Source organism: Megalops cyprinoides, chromosome 16 (genome assembly GCF_013368585.1).
Source record: "Megalops cyprinoides isolate fMegCyp1 chromosome 16, fMegCyp1.pri, whole genome shotgun sequence".
NCBI lineage: Eukaryota > Metazoa > Chordata > Actinopteri > Elopiformes > Megalopidae > Megalops > Megalops cyprinoides.
In genome coordinates, this window is record NC_050598.1 from 29122584 (window position 1) to 29136551 (window position 13968).

At 44.4% G+C, this 13968-nt stretch overlaps 1 protein-coding gene across 21 annotated transcripts in view; it reads left to right on the forward strand.

Moving 5' to 3' along the window:
- nrxn2b (neurexin 2b) overlaps window positions 1-13968 on the forward strand; it is a 618578-nt gene that overhangs the window by 184378 nt on the left and 420232 nt on the right. For 19 of the 21 annotated variants that reach the window (XM_036547806.1, XM_036547808.1, XM_036547817.1 and 16 more), the window contains one exon: window positions 6952-6969. The exons of the other annotated variants lie outside the window; for them this stretch is intronic. In XM_036547806.1, coding sequence (XP_036403699.1) covers window positions 6952-6969 — 18 coding nt within the window. The remainder of the gene's footprint in view (window positions 1-6951; window positions 6970-13968) is intronic. 21 annotated transcript variants of the gene reach the window in all.

Consider the following 13968-nt stretch of genomic DNA (forward strand, 5'->3'; position numbering starts at 1 on the left):
GAATAATAAACATCTTTGATGTCTATGTTTCTGCTAGAGGAGCAGCCCTTTGAAGAATTGATGCAAAGGATTAAATCAGCAAATTGACTTCTCTTTTATTAGGCCTCTGTAGGAGTGTCTGGTGTTAGACTTGACCAGAGCCAGTTTAGTCCACATTGAGCAGTCTGTGTGGGTGATGAGCTATTAAACTACTAAACACTGTCAGGAGTGTGTGTGTGTGTGTGTGTGTGTGTGTGTGTGTGTGTGTGTGTGTGTGTGTGTGTGTGTGTGGACGTGTGTGTGTGCTTGCAGATGTTTTTATATTTGGCCACATCTGGATTCACTACCATATAGGCCAGTGATGTATTTCAGCACCACAGACCTGGACAGCTCCCATTTGCTGGAGAAGGCAGTTTTTCTGCTAGGCATGTGGGAACCCGTCTCAACAGCTGGCAGGCCTGTTAAAGAGAGTGGTGGCTGGAAAAAATTATTTTGGGTAAAACACACTAGCCTTCTACTTGCTTGCTCACCACCATCTTGCATAGAGCCTTCTGGTCTTGTTAACATGCTAGGCTTTAACGTCATCACTGCCTTATGGCAAATGGGGTCAAGATGCTCTCTAAAACAATATAAGGTGCTGACTGCAGGAGTGTAGGATTCTGTGGATTATCCTTTTGCATGGATTTCACAAGACGTGTGCTTCTTCATGCAAACCATCTATAATTCCACAAACTCAGCCTCCAGACCTTAACCCTTTTTAAATGTAGCAATTTGTCATATATAGTTGTCATTATGTGTTTATTATTTTATTCATGTCACACCTTATGATGTATCCAGGTGTTTATTGACACAGGGTCAGAAAGCAGACCCTCCTGTCCTTCAGCTGGGGTGAGAGAGAGTGTGCATTAGCATGGAAGTAGAGCGCAACGGTTATGTTCATGATAACATGCATAATCAGTGTCCCCCCAAACAGTCCACAAGCGTCTTATTAACAGAATGAGCAAATATTGCCGCCATCCCCTTTTTGCCCTATTCCAGGCTCATTAGTATATCATAAATTGAGGAGAGTATAACAAGAACCTCACAATTTATAGATGCGGTTTTGACCTTTTGTTCGTATTCCTCTCTGCCTTACAATCGACTGCATTCCACCTAATCAGGCATTTTGAACTTTCGCTGAGAATGTTTTACCCGTTCCATCTCTCTCCCAAGTGGGAAGCAGCTCTGTTTGTTAAGAGCATTTTAAATGAGGCATTTATGGAATGAGCAGGGAAGAAGCGTGGTATAAATATAACACACACCCTCCGCCTAAACCTCCAGATGTAAATTCTCCCTTTGTTCCGGCTCATGTCGGTGCGTCTCTGCTACCTGTTTGATCTGAACTCATTAAATGCCTGAGATCGATCCAGGTGAGGAGGAGAAAAAACAAATGCACAATAGCTGATGTGAATCATAACAGATCCCATTTAAAGACCTCAGGTTTGAAAAGGGAGGTTGAGGATTTGTCGATATATTGCAATCATTGTTGTTAGTAACAAAACAACATTAATAAAAGGAACAAAATCCTCCACTAAGTTTCTGGAACTATTATATTGAATTTTGTTTCTTTTTCACTATGAGTGGATTCTGATACTGCACACCACACCTGCCTGCCAGAGCTAGCTGATGGGGGAGCATATGTCATGTCTGGCAAGTACATGGTACATTGTTTTCCTTTTTTTGCTCTCTCCACTGATTGGTTTATATGTCCCATGTGACACATGTGGCCCAGTCATGTGTGTATGAATAGAAAAGCAACGTGTGTTAAATTGAGTGTGTCATGTCAGAGGTTGTAGTGTCACATGGAACGACCCAATTTAAATTCCGTAGTTAGTTAGTTACCGTATTTGACTCGTACCTCCCAGAATGTCATGACAGCAGTCCTCCTAATGTGGAGCTTGGGATCCGGTAGAGATGGAGGTCTGATGAAGGAATTCAAACTTTGCTTTATGGATGAAGTGTGTAAGAATTAGACAGGAGCAGAAGCAAATGGTCCATATGTCTGTCTATAAAGCAGTGCACGCACTTTGGAGACTAAAACACAAACCAGTATAGTGGCACTGCACTGGTCATACTCAAGGCTGGGGACCAGGATCAGTTGGGCTCGCTGTGCCATCTGTCCTCACAGTGCTTCTCAGATCCCCAACCCTCCAAGCTCAGTCTCTAATTATGCACCTCCACAAGGACTCTCCATCACCTGTTTCTCCCTTCTTCTTTATGAGAGGGGCCTAATCCTATTAGAGGGGAGAGTTCTGGTGTGGAACCGGTGTGGAGGGGGTTTCTGCACCTCGTGCTGTGCATGGCTGGATCTCGCCTGATGACCGTCCCTGGAGTGGATCAGGGGAGCGGGCTTCTCTCTCCCCCGCCTTTTAAACCAGAGCCGCTGAGGGAGACAGACTGTGTGAGAAGGTTTGGCCATGCATTGGAAGGGAAAGACCAGAGTTTCATAACCTCTTTCACTTTCTTTATTTTTGAATCTCTCCCTTGTTCACGAATGCTCTTTCTTTCTTAATCTCTCCCCCTCCATTTCTACACACAGAGGCTTAAAGATGTAGAATTCATTTAGGAGCTGCATAGTGGTTATCCACATGTTGGCAATTATTATGGCTGTGTATAGTTTAGAGTTTTCCCATTATAGTGTTTAGAAAGATGTCTAGGAACAATGGTGGGCTCTACGGTGAGTACAATAGGTAATTATGAGAAGTATTGGATTAGTATAAAGCTAATGGATATGAGGCCTTGAAATGCTTTTCACTACTGCTGTGTAGCACCTGCACTTGTGCCTGAAATGCATACTATACAAAAGACTCCTTTGCACACGCTAGGGGAGACAGATTTAGAGGTAAAGTTTATCACTTAGAATGAGCAGGCTGTATTTGGCTGGCTGTATTTTTCACATTCCTTTGATCAGCACCCAAACAACTTTACTGTAAACATGTTTTGTTCTTTGTTCAGTTGAACATGCTGGATTATTTTCTGTGTATGTTGCTTAGTCTTGAATAATACCTTCTACCGTCAGGGGGTGACCAGGCTACTGTTAACCTCGAATGCTTCTTGGCACACTGTAGATGTTCAGTGTGAAAAGCAAACCGTGTTTGTCTGCGCAAGATCTGGGCTGAAAGTGGTCTCCATTGAGGCCCCACAATGATTCTCATTTATATTTCAAAATAAGCCAAGCAAAAAAGAGGAGAGCGAGAGCAGGGGTAGTCTTTTTTTTGGCCAAGACATCCCTGTACAATGGATGAAAATCTTGCTTTCAGCTACTACTAACCACAACAGAGGAGAGTTTTGGCTGTCATACAGACCACTCTCTAGAGTGTTCTCTGAATTTATGAAGCGTAGATAGTGTTCAGTGACAATATGAATGAAATATTACTTTGATACTTATGTTTGATTTGCATGAAGATGTTCTGTAAACTGTATTAGTGTGTGTTATTTAAGTACGGAATAAAACAAGACTTAATTAAGATGTATTAAGGATATTCTTAAACTGTGTCTTCCTCTTGAAGCAGCGGTGGTTGTGGTTCTAAAATTAGCTGACACACACATAGCTGCATATAGAACTGCTAGCAAGTAAGCCATTTTAGTTTCTACACATCTGACAGCTGAGTTTCCCCTCTTAGTCTGCAGTGAGGTGTTTATCTGTTAAATCTTTAAATCTGTTAAACCGACATATTTCTACATAGTGTTATCCTGATGTGTAACACACACTGTTTCAATTAAGATCCTCTTCTCTGACCGGGAGCAGCCAGCATCAAAACACTTTTACACCAGCAGCCAATGGTGTTAGAATACAGCGGGATATCCCGCCTTCCCTGGACCCCAGGATTGGTGACCTGTGAGTCATGACAGGTCTCTGGAAGTGAAGTGACTGACATCCTGTGCTTGTTTCCCTTTTGAACATACTTAGGCTTAGTGGTTGCTTGACATTACAGGCCATGACATGATGGTTCAGTCATTCTGGGAGGATTTAAAAGATGTGTTAAATGTCTTATGACATGCAAGCAAACAGTTACTACACACAGTTTTATCATGACTTTGCAGTGCTATTAGGTACGCTCCCAACAGCTACATCTTAATCTACCGCTAAAGTATTACTTTTTATTAATGCAAACAATGTTTTTTCATTAATTTTGCTTAATTTTTGAGCTGGCCAAGTTGTGTTTTTAAAGAAAAAAATACAATAACATTTGTATTTGGTAGTAGGTCAGTAGGTGGAGCAGTGCTGTTCTACCCATGAGCAAGCAAGTTTCACCTGATTAGCTCCAGTAAAAGGTGCCCTGTGCAGGTGGATAATGTGATAAAAATGAAAGCTACACAAGTCATCCTCAAGTAAGGGCTTCCGCTGAGCTAATAATGTAATATAATGTCAGTCATCTGGGGTAGAGAGCCTTGGTGTGGTGAAATGGGAGAGGCCTCTGTGTCAGATGACACACCTTAGCAACCAGCACTGTGAATAAAGGCTGAGTGTAGTAGTGGATTAGAAAATATAAGGAGATGTAATAAATCATACTTTATAGATGTTGCTTCTAGAAATCCATCATTTTACTGCTCAGAGAGACATTTGAGGATGTGTCATTCTTTTCACTTTTGTTGCTTTTGGCAGTGATTTAGCATGAATCCTGTGTTTAAAGCGTGCACTGTGGATTGTCCAGGCATGCATGCACTTTGAACGTATACAGTTGGGTGTGTATGGGGGGGGGGTATGTAAGTATGTGCGTGGGTGCACATGTCTGTGTGTGTGTGCGCACATGCACGCATATATATATATATACATGATTCTCTTCCTGTGAATCCCTGCTCCTCCATGTGCTGGGTGGAGGGGGTTGGAGGCTGAGGAACCAGATAAGTAAATGGCTGGGTGGCTGGGTCACCTCTCTGCAGAGAGCAGGGGAGAGTGTGGGGGAAAGGGCCGCTGCCCAGGGTGAAGGTGCTGTTTCCGTTAATGTGCCTCAGCTAGAGGTAGCATTAGCCCCAGCAGCACAACCTGACTTTGAAACGGAGAGGGAATGAAAAGTGCAGATGGGTCTATAGGTCTATAGCTGCAGGAGTCTGAAGGCTTAAAACTCTGCTTCTTTTACCTGTACACATGGCTGTCCTTTGAAGTCATTTATGCAATGGTCACATGATACCTTTTTTGTGTGTGTGTGTGTGTGTGTGTGTGTGTGTGTGTGTGTGTGTGTGCGCGCGTGCGTGCGTGCGTGCGTGCGTGCGTGCGTGCGTGCGTGCGTGCGTGCGTGTGTGTGTGTGTGTGCACACGTGTGCGTGTGTGTGTGTGTGTGTGTTCATGTTTTGTACTCTGATGAAAATGCCCAGTATTCTAGCTGTTTTAACTTGGATAAAAGTAGGCCTGAATTTTTCCCAAAGATAAAGGGCAATGGAGAGGTTCAGTGGTTGTCAGTTCTACAGTGCACTGTGAGTTTACGAGAGGTGCTTTCAATGTGCTGCAGTGATTCTGAAAACAGAACTGAGTTCCTTTCTGTGCACTGACCACTGCAGTGGTTCTGAAAACAGAACTGAGTTTCTGAAAGTGTGCCTATCCGTAATTACAGGACACACAACAAGCCTCTGTTGTTCATTGGAATATGCTTATTCATCAAAATGTTTTCTCATTATTGAATGTGTATTCAGTCCAAAGAAGAACTTGGCAGAGTTATCACGTATTGATGAAGGTATCGAATATTGAGTGGACACACGTGGGGTCAGCCCTGCTGCTTTGCAAATTTTCATTGACATGTCCCTGCAAAAAATCGTGGCCATCTGTGTGATTAATCAAAATGGTAATACTTTGTGAATTGTTAGAGCAACTGCACTGCCATTTATATGTTGTGTATGTGTATGTGTGTATGTCTATGTGTGTGTTTTCATGCAGGCTTGTGTGTGTATGTGTGTGTGTGTGTGTTTGCGTTTGTGTCAGTTGTAGAAGCATTTTATTCTTCTATATAATGCATCTGAATGCCTTTTTGAGCAGTTGATTTGAGAGATGAATGTGTTTGATATTACACTTTACAATTGGAACAACAGGTTACTGGTTAGCCATGCATACCACCTACATAGAACTGAGCATTAGCCACGTATACCCAATGTTTACTAAATTCTTTCCTGTAACCTGGTCCTGTGCGTATTCATTTTTTTGATCTGAAGAGAATATGGTTTTTGTGTCTCTCACGGTATTTATGTGACATCCATGTCTCAAAGCGCCCCCTTCCCTCACTGAGGGCACTGCTCATTAATGATCAGCAGTGTATTCACTGTTCCCATCTCCCATTTCATCCCATCTTGTTTCCATCTCTCCCCCCTCCCCCTGTGTTCACCAGTTTGCTTATTCATCCTTGTGCCTTCTTCACAGTGGGTCACAGAGTAGCAGAGTATGCATAAATCAGACTCAAAGAGATGTGATATTTACAGTGATAGCATCAAAGCTATAGGGGATCACACAAGAGCCATTACATTATGCTTATTTAAGATGATAGCCCTTTCAAGCCGACCTTGCTTTCGTGTTTTTGGGTAGACGTGCACAAGGTTACATGTTGTAGGAGTGAAATGGATGGTTTCTCTTCACTCTGAACTTGTAGGAGTCTACCTGACTCATCTAGCTGCTGGGTTAGGCGAGTCTTTATTACATATGAAGTCATGTTTTTTTGTAATGGATTTTAACAGTTTAGGTGGGTGCAGTACCTAAAAAATACCTTTTCCGAAAAAAAAGCTGGTTGTGTTTTTAAGTTTTATTTATTTACTTATTTATTTTGCTGTTGTTTAAAATGTGTAAACAATGTGTCCATTTGGAAAGGGGGTATCCTTACTTTCTGCTGTGTATTCAGGCTGTGGAGGTCTCCTTTATTTGAGGTGTCGGATGACAGAGGTGGGTGGGAACGGAACTGAATCATAATTGAAGCTGTGATCTGAAGATCTTTTCTTTTTTTGTCTTTGCAGGTGATGCATCGCAAACCGGTAAGATGACACCTTGGTTCTTGTGCTGAGGCCTTTTCTACATGGTTTTCTACAAGTCCAGCTTTAGCAGAGCTGAAAGTATTAGCTTGTGTGAATTCTGCATAAAGCCAACAGGGTAGCAGGTATCAGAGAGGTTTTAGCGGTGACATCACTCCCTAGGACTTGGTTATCTAGCACATTTGTCTGTGGAGCTAGAAAAAGATTGCTTTTAGCTGAACTGGTAAAGATGCTGGTGATCAGAGTTGTGTGACAAGAACAGGGCTCAGTGTGGACTTCTTACACAAACACCAATGATCGCTTATCAGAGGTTCCTCTTTCAAACACTCCTGTTTCCCGAAGAGCAGTGCGGCGAGCCCGTGTCCCATTGCCGCGACCGAGTCTCACTGCGGCAGTTTGTGCTGCTCCCTCTTCGTCGCGACTCACTATCGGAGTTTAAAAGACCCTGAGCCTTTCAGAATGGTTTTCGCTTGCGTGCGGCACGCAAATCCTCAATCGGCTTGGAGCTGAAGCGATTAGGTGCCGGTGCAAATTGGTTTTCATCAGGCCTTCATTTGAGCAGCCATTACTGTCAGCGCCAAAGTGATTGTGGCTTCATACGCCGCAGACGTGCTCTCTGTCCTGCGCGCTCTTGAAATGTTTATATCAATCAATCTTGCGCTGGTTGTGTCTCAAAAAAATTTACAGCAGCGCCCTTCCAAGGTTCTGAATGAGGGAATTTGTGAAATTTCTCGTTGACGGGTTTGAGCGGTGACATTGAGAGAAACAACTCTGAAGCGATGTGATTGTACTATGTCAGCTTTGAGATCCCTGCACCAAGGTGAGAAAACAAGGTGCAAATCACTCGAGAGAAACACGTTTGATGATATTCAAAACCCAATGGCATTCAAAAACAAATTGCTCAGCACCACTCTGAGCAATGCTTCTTGACCTAAACTGCGCAGTTGAGTCCTTTCCTGAGACAAGTGTCAGCCTGGGTTAACAGGAAAAAACAAATTGTCACCAGCAAGGTGCAGTTTGAGGAGAAGGGACCTGTGCTTCTGAATTGCTCATCATCTTCCACTGAGGCCCTTCCTGTTCCCAAAACCTTTAGGACCAGATTGTACCCTGTGAAGGTGAGCAGAACCTTTGGAACTTGAGGGGTCTTTAATGCTGTCAGCTTAGGGATGTCCCACACAGGAACTCCACCAGACCTTGCCAAAGAGACATGAAGCTTCAATTAAAGTTTAACGGTGCTTTATGGGATTGTCAACAAGCATATATATAGAACGTATGACATCATAATCGAGCTTTCCATAATCAAGCGTTCGTCTCTCATGAGTGTGATCTTTTTGACAGCTGCTGTAGAATGGTGTAGAGTGCTGTAAGTGGTACAGGCTCTGTGAGGGGGTGTATGTGGGGGGGCCATGTGCTTTCTGAAGGATTATGCGACAGAGTTTCAGAGTGCACTTTTGCCCTCATGACCTGGGCTAATTGCCCCGTACTTACTGAGTAGCATACTGTTCAGAACCTCTGTGGCCTGTGCGCCGTTTTGTCCGGAGTCTCAGTAGAGCGCTCCTGTGACTTGTTCTGCAAAAGGCATGTGCTTATTTAGGCCTGGCCTTTCATTTACAAGAGCCCAGAGATATGGGTGCTGAGTGGGGTTAAGTGTCCTGTTCAGTACCATGGCCCTGTATTTGGGTGCGGTACCCATGAGCAAGGCACTTGATCTGAAGTGCTCCTGTAGGTATATAGTACATATATGTATTAATGCATAAAATATGTCCTGTTCACTGCGTACCTGTAACTTGTGCTGGGGAAATTGGTTGGAATTAGTAAAGTGGACTGACTCTTGTTTCTTTCCGTTGCAGTTGTGGATGCAGATCAGGTGCGATGTGGTGCTGCAGGTTGTTAAATTGTATTGATCACAGAGAAGAAATGGGCTGTGCAGCGATCAGGTTGGAGTGGAAGGCGATTAAGTTAAACAGCAGCTACACCTTCTATAGCACAAGCACTGAGCAGGGTCAAGGATTATGGTGTGTGTGTGTGTGTGCGTGTGTGTGTGTGTGTGTTTGTGTGTGTTTACCTGTGTGCCTGTGTATGTGCATTCATGTGTTTGTCTGTGTGCATGCGCATGTGTGTGTGTGTGTGTGTGTGTGTGTGTGTGTGTATATATCATTACCACCTAATATCGCTCAAATATTAAAGGAAAGACACTCCTAGAAAATATTGCGGGCATGCGGACAAGATATTGCATGCCAGCTTTGGACCAGCATGTCACTAAAATGGAGCTCGATGGCAGATTTGTGCGTGTTGCTCCCAGCTATAAGGGTCCATTTCCCTCACATAATGATATTATTCCCATCTCTTATTCCCATCTCTGATGAACCCCCCACCACCCCACCCTTTCAAATTAGAATAGAAAACTGCTTCGTCCACCTCCAAAGTCCACCCAACCCTTATTTCAAATGTATGCAAAATCACATGGACTGTGTATTGGAAATGCGAGTGTTGCCGTTTTCATCAAATGTGTCTTCTGTGGTTCCCCGAGGCTCTGAGAATGTGCTGCCTGTGCAGTTCCATCGTTGCATTGAATGGGTTCTAATGTTCATGTGCACGTTCCTTGGCTTTGAGGCGTCGTCCACAAGAGCTTCCTGGACCTTCATAAATGTATATTTTAATACAGAGAAGCATGGAAGCTCATTTCCTAGACATCAAGCCTAACTGCATATCAAGTTATGGTCTTATTTTGCTTATTTTTCATTTCTGAGCAGCACCAAAAATGCTTTTCTCTTTTATCTGACAGTGCAACCTTCAGCAGAAAAAGAGCCTATATGGGACATTTCCCAGTGAATTTAGCTTCTTAAGCATTGTGAATCCATGTCATGTTCGATTTGTCTGGAATGAAAATGCATGGGTATATTGTGATCCATTCTGATATTTTTTTCCTCTTTTCTCAGTGCATTTTGTCGTTTGCAGAATCCATTTTTCCCTGTTTGTTCTCAGTCATCCAGGGAGGTTTTTCCATTTGTCTTTCTGCTTTTTCGCTCCTGTTATGGTTTGTACAGTAATCTCTCCAGCTTCCTGTTTGGTCTTGGATATGATCAGAGGGTGCAGGGAGATCACAGCTCAAAACACGCTCAAAGATGGTGCCCCATGGGGGGGAATGCCTGTCGGCCTGAACATCACTGCACACGGCCGCGTGACCACGTGCGGTCCCGCGTGGCCTTACCCGTGTAACACACTCACCGTGTCAACACAGTAGGGTGCGTAGAAGCATCCCTTTGAGCTACTTTGTCATGCTCTACACAAAGCTCCTCATACATCGAGCCAGTCCTTTAGAAGATGTGCTGTCTTGACCACATTAACCATTGTGGTTATGGACCTTGACCTGCGTCTAGGAGGTTTTGGGTTCAAATCCAGGGTGTGGCTCTGTTCTTGCAAATCCCAGGTGGGTGGGGGGGGGTCTGTAACCTGAAATTGTGGAGTAAATATCCAGCTGTGTAAATCATTAATGCAATAAGTAGGCTAGTTAAGCAGGCCCGGCTCCGGATTTCAGTTCAGTAAATGACCACTGCGATGTGGTGGGAGGAGAATATTGAAGACTCTCGACCTTTGCCCTCAGACTGATACTGAACTCTGGGGCATCAGCAGGGTGGAGAGCATCCTAATGCACAACGACCACTGAAAGTGGAAGCTGATTGCAGCAGAAAGATGGAATATTAATATGGCATTTGTCTGAGAGAAGTCCAGGGCAGGCACACCCCCGGCAGTAACAGAAATACCACCCAACTCTTACTGTTCAAAAATCTAATTAGAATATTTTGTACCTGCAGGATTTGATTTTCTTGCATTAATCTCCTCACCTAAAAATGAGATAATTCAGTCAGCTCAGAAGTGGGAAATATGGGGGGGATGTTGATTTATTTAATTATTATTCTTTTCTTGTTGTCATTTAACAGGTGTCTCCTCCATATAAACCGAAATATATTGTCATCTCAGTATTGGGTTTTGTTTTACTTGCTGAATTGCTGGGGAATTGCTGAATAAGTCATAAATAAGTTCTCAAGTTCCTCAGGGCTTTTCCAACAGCAACTGATTTACATATGAAAGAGCAGGTGAGGTGACTTCTTATCCAGATTACAACTTTTTTTTGTTTGCTTTACATTTTTGTTCAACACTGCTCACTGTTTCATAACTCTGTCTGTCTGTGTTTGCGCTGATCCAGGGTGACATACGGAGAATTATCTATTACAGTGCAGTGAGTAGAATGTGAGCCGGGGTATGCGTGTATAAGACAACACGCTGACAGTTCATCCAGCTTCCACGCCCGCCTGACTAAACCCAATGAATAAATATGAAAGTGGGGGTGGCCCGGCGAGCACGGGCGGGGGTGCAGGCTCAGGTGGCTGGCAGGTATGAGGAGTCCAGCGAAGCGGGGGCCGGCAGGCCAGCAGCTCCGGAGCGGGGTGTTTCTCCTGGAGAAGCTTGCGGTGACCCATGCCTGCAGGCGCCCTCAGGTCCACACTGTGGAGGAAGCTTTGAAGCTGTGTTCAGGCCCCTTCCGGTTAACCTTTAAAAGAGGACTTTGACGGGCGAGGCAAACCCTTCTTAAATAAGTAAACACAGTGGAGAAAAAACAAAAACAACGTGGCTGAAAGAAGCCTTTGGAGCACAGGGTGGAGCTCTCTTAAAGTGGAACCCTGTTGGAGACACGTGCTTTGGCATTGGAAGGGCGGCAATGTGACATAGTGGTTAGCAACCAAAAGGTTGCTGGTTTGATTCCCTGCTGGGGCGCTGCAGTTGTACCCTTGGACGGGGTGCTTAAGTTACAGTTACCTCAGTAAATATCCGGCAGTATAAATGGATAATGTGTAACTGTAACCTATGTAAGTTGTTTTTGATAAAAGCGTCTGGTAAATGATAAGAAGTAAGACTGATGTGAGAAGATTCACCGCGCTCGTCCTCCGCTGCAGCTCGTGGGGTGGACGTAACAGATGGGAGCTGGGGACTGGCGTGCGAGGGTTTGCGTGAGCTGCAGGCCGGGACCCGATTCCGGAGCTCTCGGGTCAGCCGGCGTGACACTCCGCACGGATCTCCGGCGCCTCCGAGAGGGTGAAGGAAGGCACCAGCGCGTGTAATTCCATTAGGGCCGGCTCACGCAGGTGTGGGAGAGAGAGCCGACCCGGCACCGCGCGCTGGCGAAGGAGCGGACCGAACGCACCCTACCACGTGTCAGGAGCGAGGGGAAAGCAGAGGAGTTAATGATGGCAGCGCCAGGTCCGCCAGAACGCACTCATGCATACCCCGCAGTCTGCGTTTGTGGCGGGAAGCACACCGGGAATGTGCAGTCACGTTCTTACACGTCAGCGCAGGGGGTTTTCATCATAATCTGTAGATAAGGCTGGAAGGAGCCAGAGAGGTCACAATGTTTGAGTGTCAGTGAAGAAGGTCAGCTTTATTGGGTGCTTTTGAAAAATCTGTTCTTTATTATTTTTTTTTTCTTTTTTATTCTGATAAAGTTTAGTAACAGGGATGATGTATGTATGGCTGTTCAGAGTCTCTGCTTCCATTTATCATCCCCTGTTCCCTCACCCTGCCTGTGTCTCTGTCATGTCAGTATCATTCCCTTTCTGTTCTTCTCTGTCTTATTCTCACCCTCTCTCCCTTTTCCTGCCAGATACCATTCCCTGTCCACATCCCTCTCTCTCCCTCCGTCTGCCTCTCTCTGCCCCTCCCCTCCGGTGGTCTCCCTCTTACACCTCTCCCTCTCCCTCCATCCATCCACCTCTCAGCTCCTCTCCCTCTCTTTCAGTTTTAGCTCTGCTTGTGTATGCAAACCCCGGGGTAGAGGGAGAGTGGAGAGTGCTTCATACCGCTCTAACCCCAGTGCTGTCGCTTCTCGAGCAAGACACGCGCTCCCACACATGCACATACATAAACGCACAGGCACTCACACACATACCGGCAGAATGCATTAACCCGTCTTATTCCTACTGGGTATTGTGATTTACAATGTGGAATACAGCTGCTAAACTAGATTGGTGTATGTTGCATACTGTAGTTTTAGGCCATTAGATATGTCTTTATTGGCATAAACGCCTTCATGTCATATTGCAGTAATTATTAATGGTCTTTGTGGCATGTTGTAATATAGGTGCAGAATCGTCTAGTGATTGCTGAGATTCCAAAGAGAGATGGTTTTCTCTCACGTGGTTTTCTGTTGGAGCCAACCTGGAGCAGTCAAAATGGCAGCCATTAATGATGTGACTGCTTCTTTTTAGCATGATGAGCTGAAACTGTTTAGGTATTAGGCATTGCTCCATGTATGACTCACAGAGATGCGACATCCCTGTCAATCTTTCCTCAGAATCAGTTATTCAGTCATCACTGTTTATGTTTTTCATTGTCATAATGGCCTCTCTGAGTCTGATTTCAGTTAGGCTAATTAAATCAGCCATTTGTGTACAAAATGAAAAAAAAAAACCCAACAACTTAGAATGGCCTTTATTGACTGTAGCAATAATGAGATGCATTCCTGAATCATAAACCTTGTACTCACTGACATTTTAAATTTGATTGTGCTTTTCAGAAATAATAACAAAATGGCCTCCCCCTGGATAACGGTGATTGCAATAATGGAATAACCCAGCAGCACATTTGCATATTGAAGAGGTAATGAGATACCTCAGATAATTAGCGCTTAAGGCATTTAACATTCTGTCTCTACCACGGGGAGTACGTTAACTCCTAGCAATTAAATACAAGTTTGGCAGAGGACAATGTCTTTTCGCTGACATTTGAGTTCATGTGGAGTTAGACACATTCGGTCTGGCATTGAGGGGCTGGCACTAGCGTTTTTGTGTCCAGTTCCAAATGTGTTTTAGCGCGACATATTGTATTGCCAGTGCTTCGCAGTATTGGCAATATCACGCCGCTTTGCTTGACTTCCTTTCCATAACCTCATAACATAACAGACACACTGGCTGGAAGTGTACCGCTACGGTCTGTCCACATTCTTAC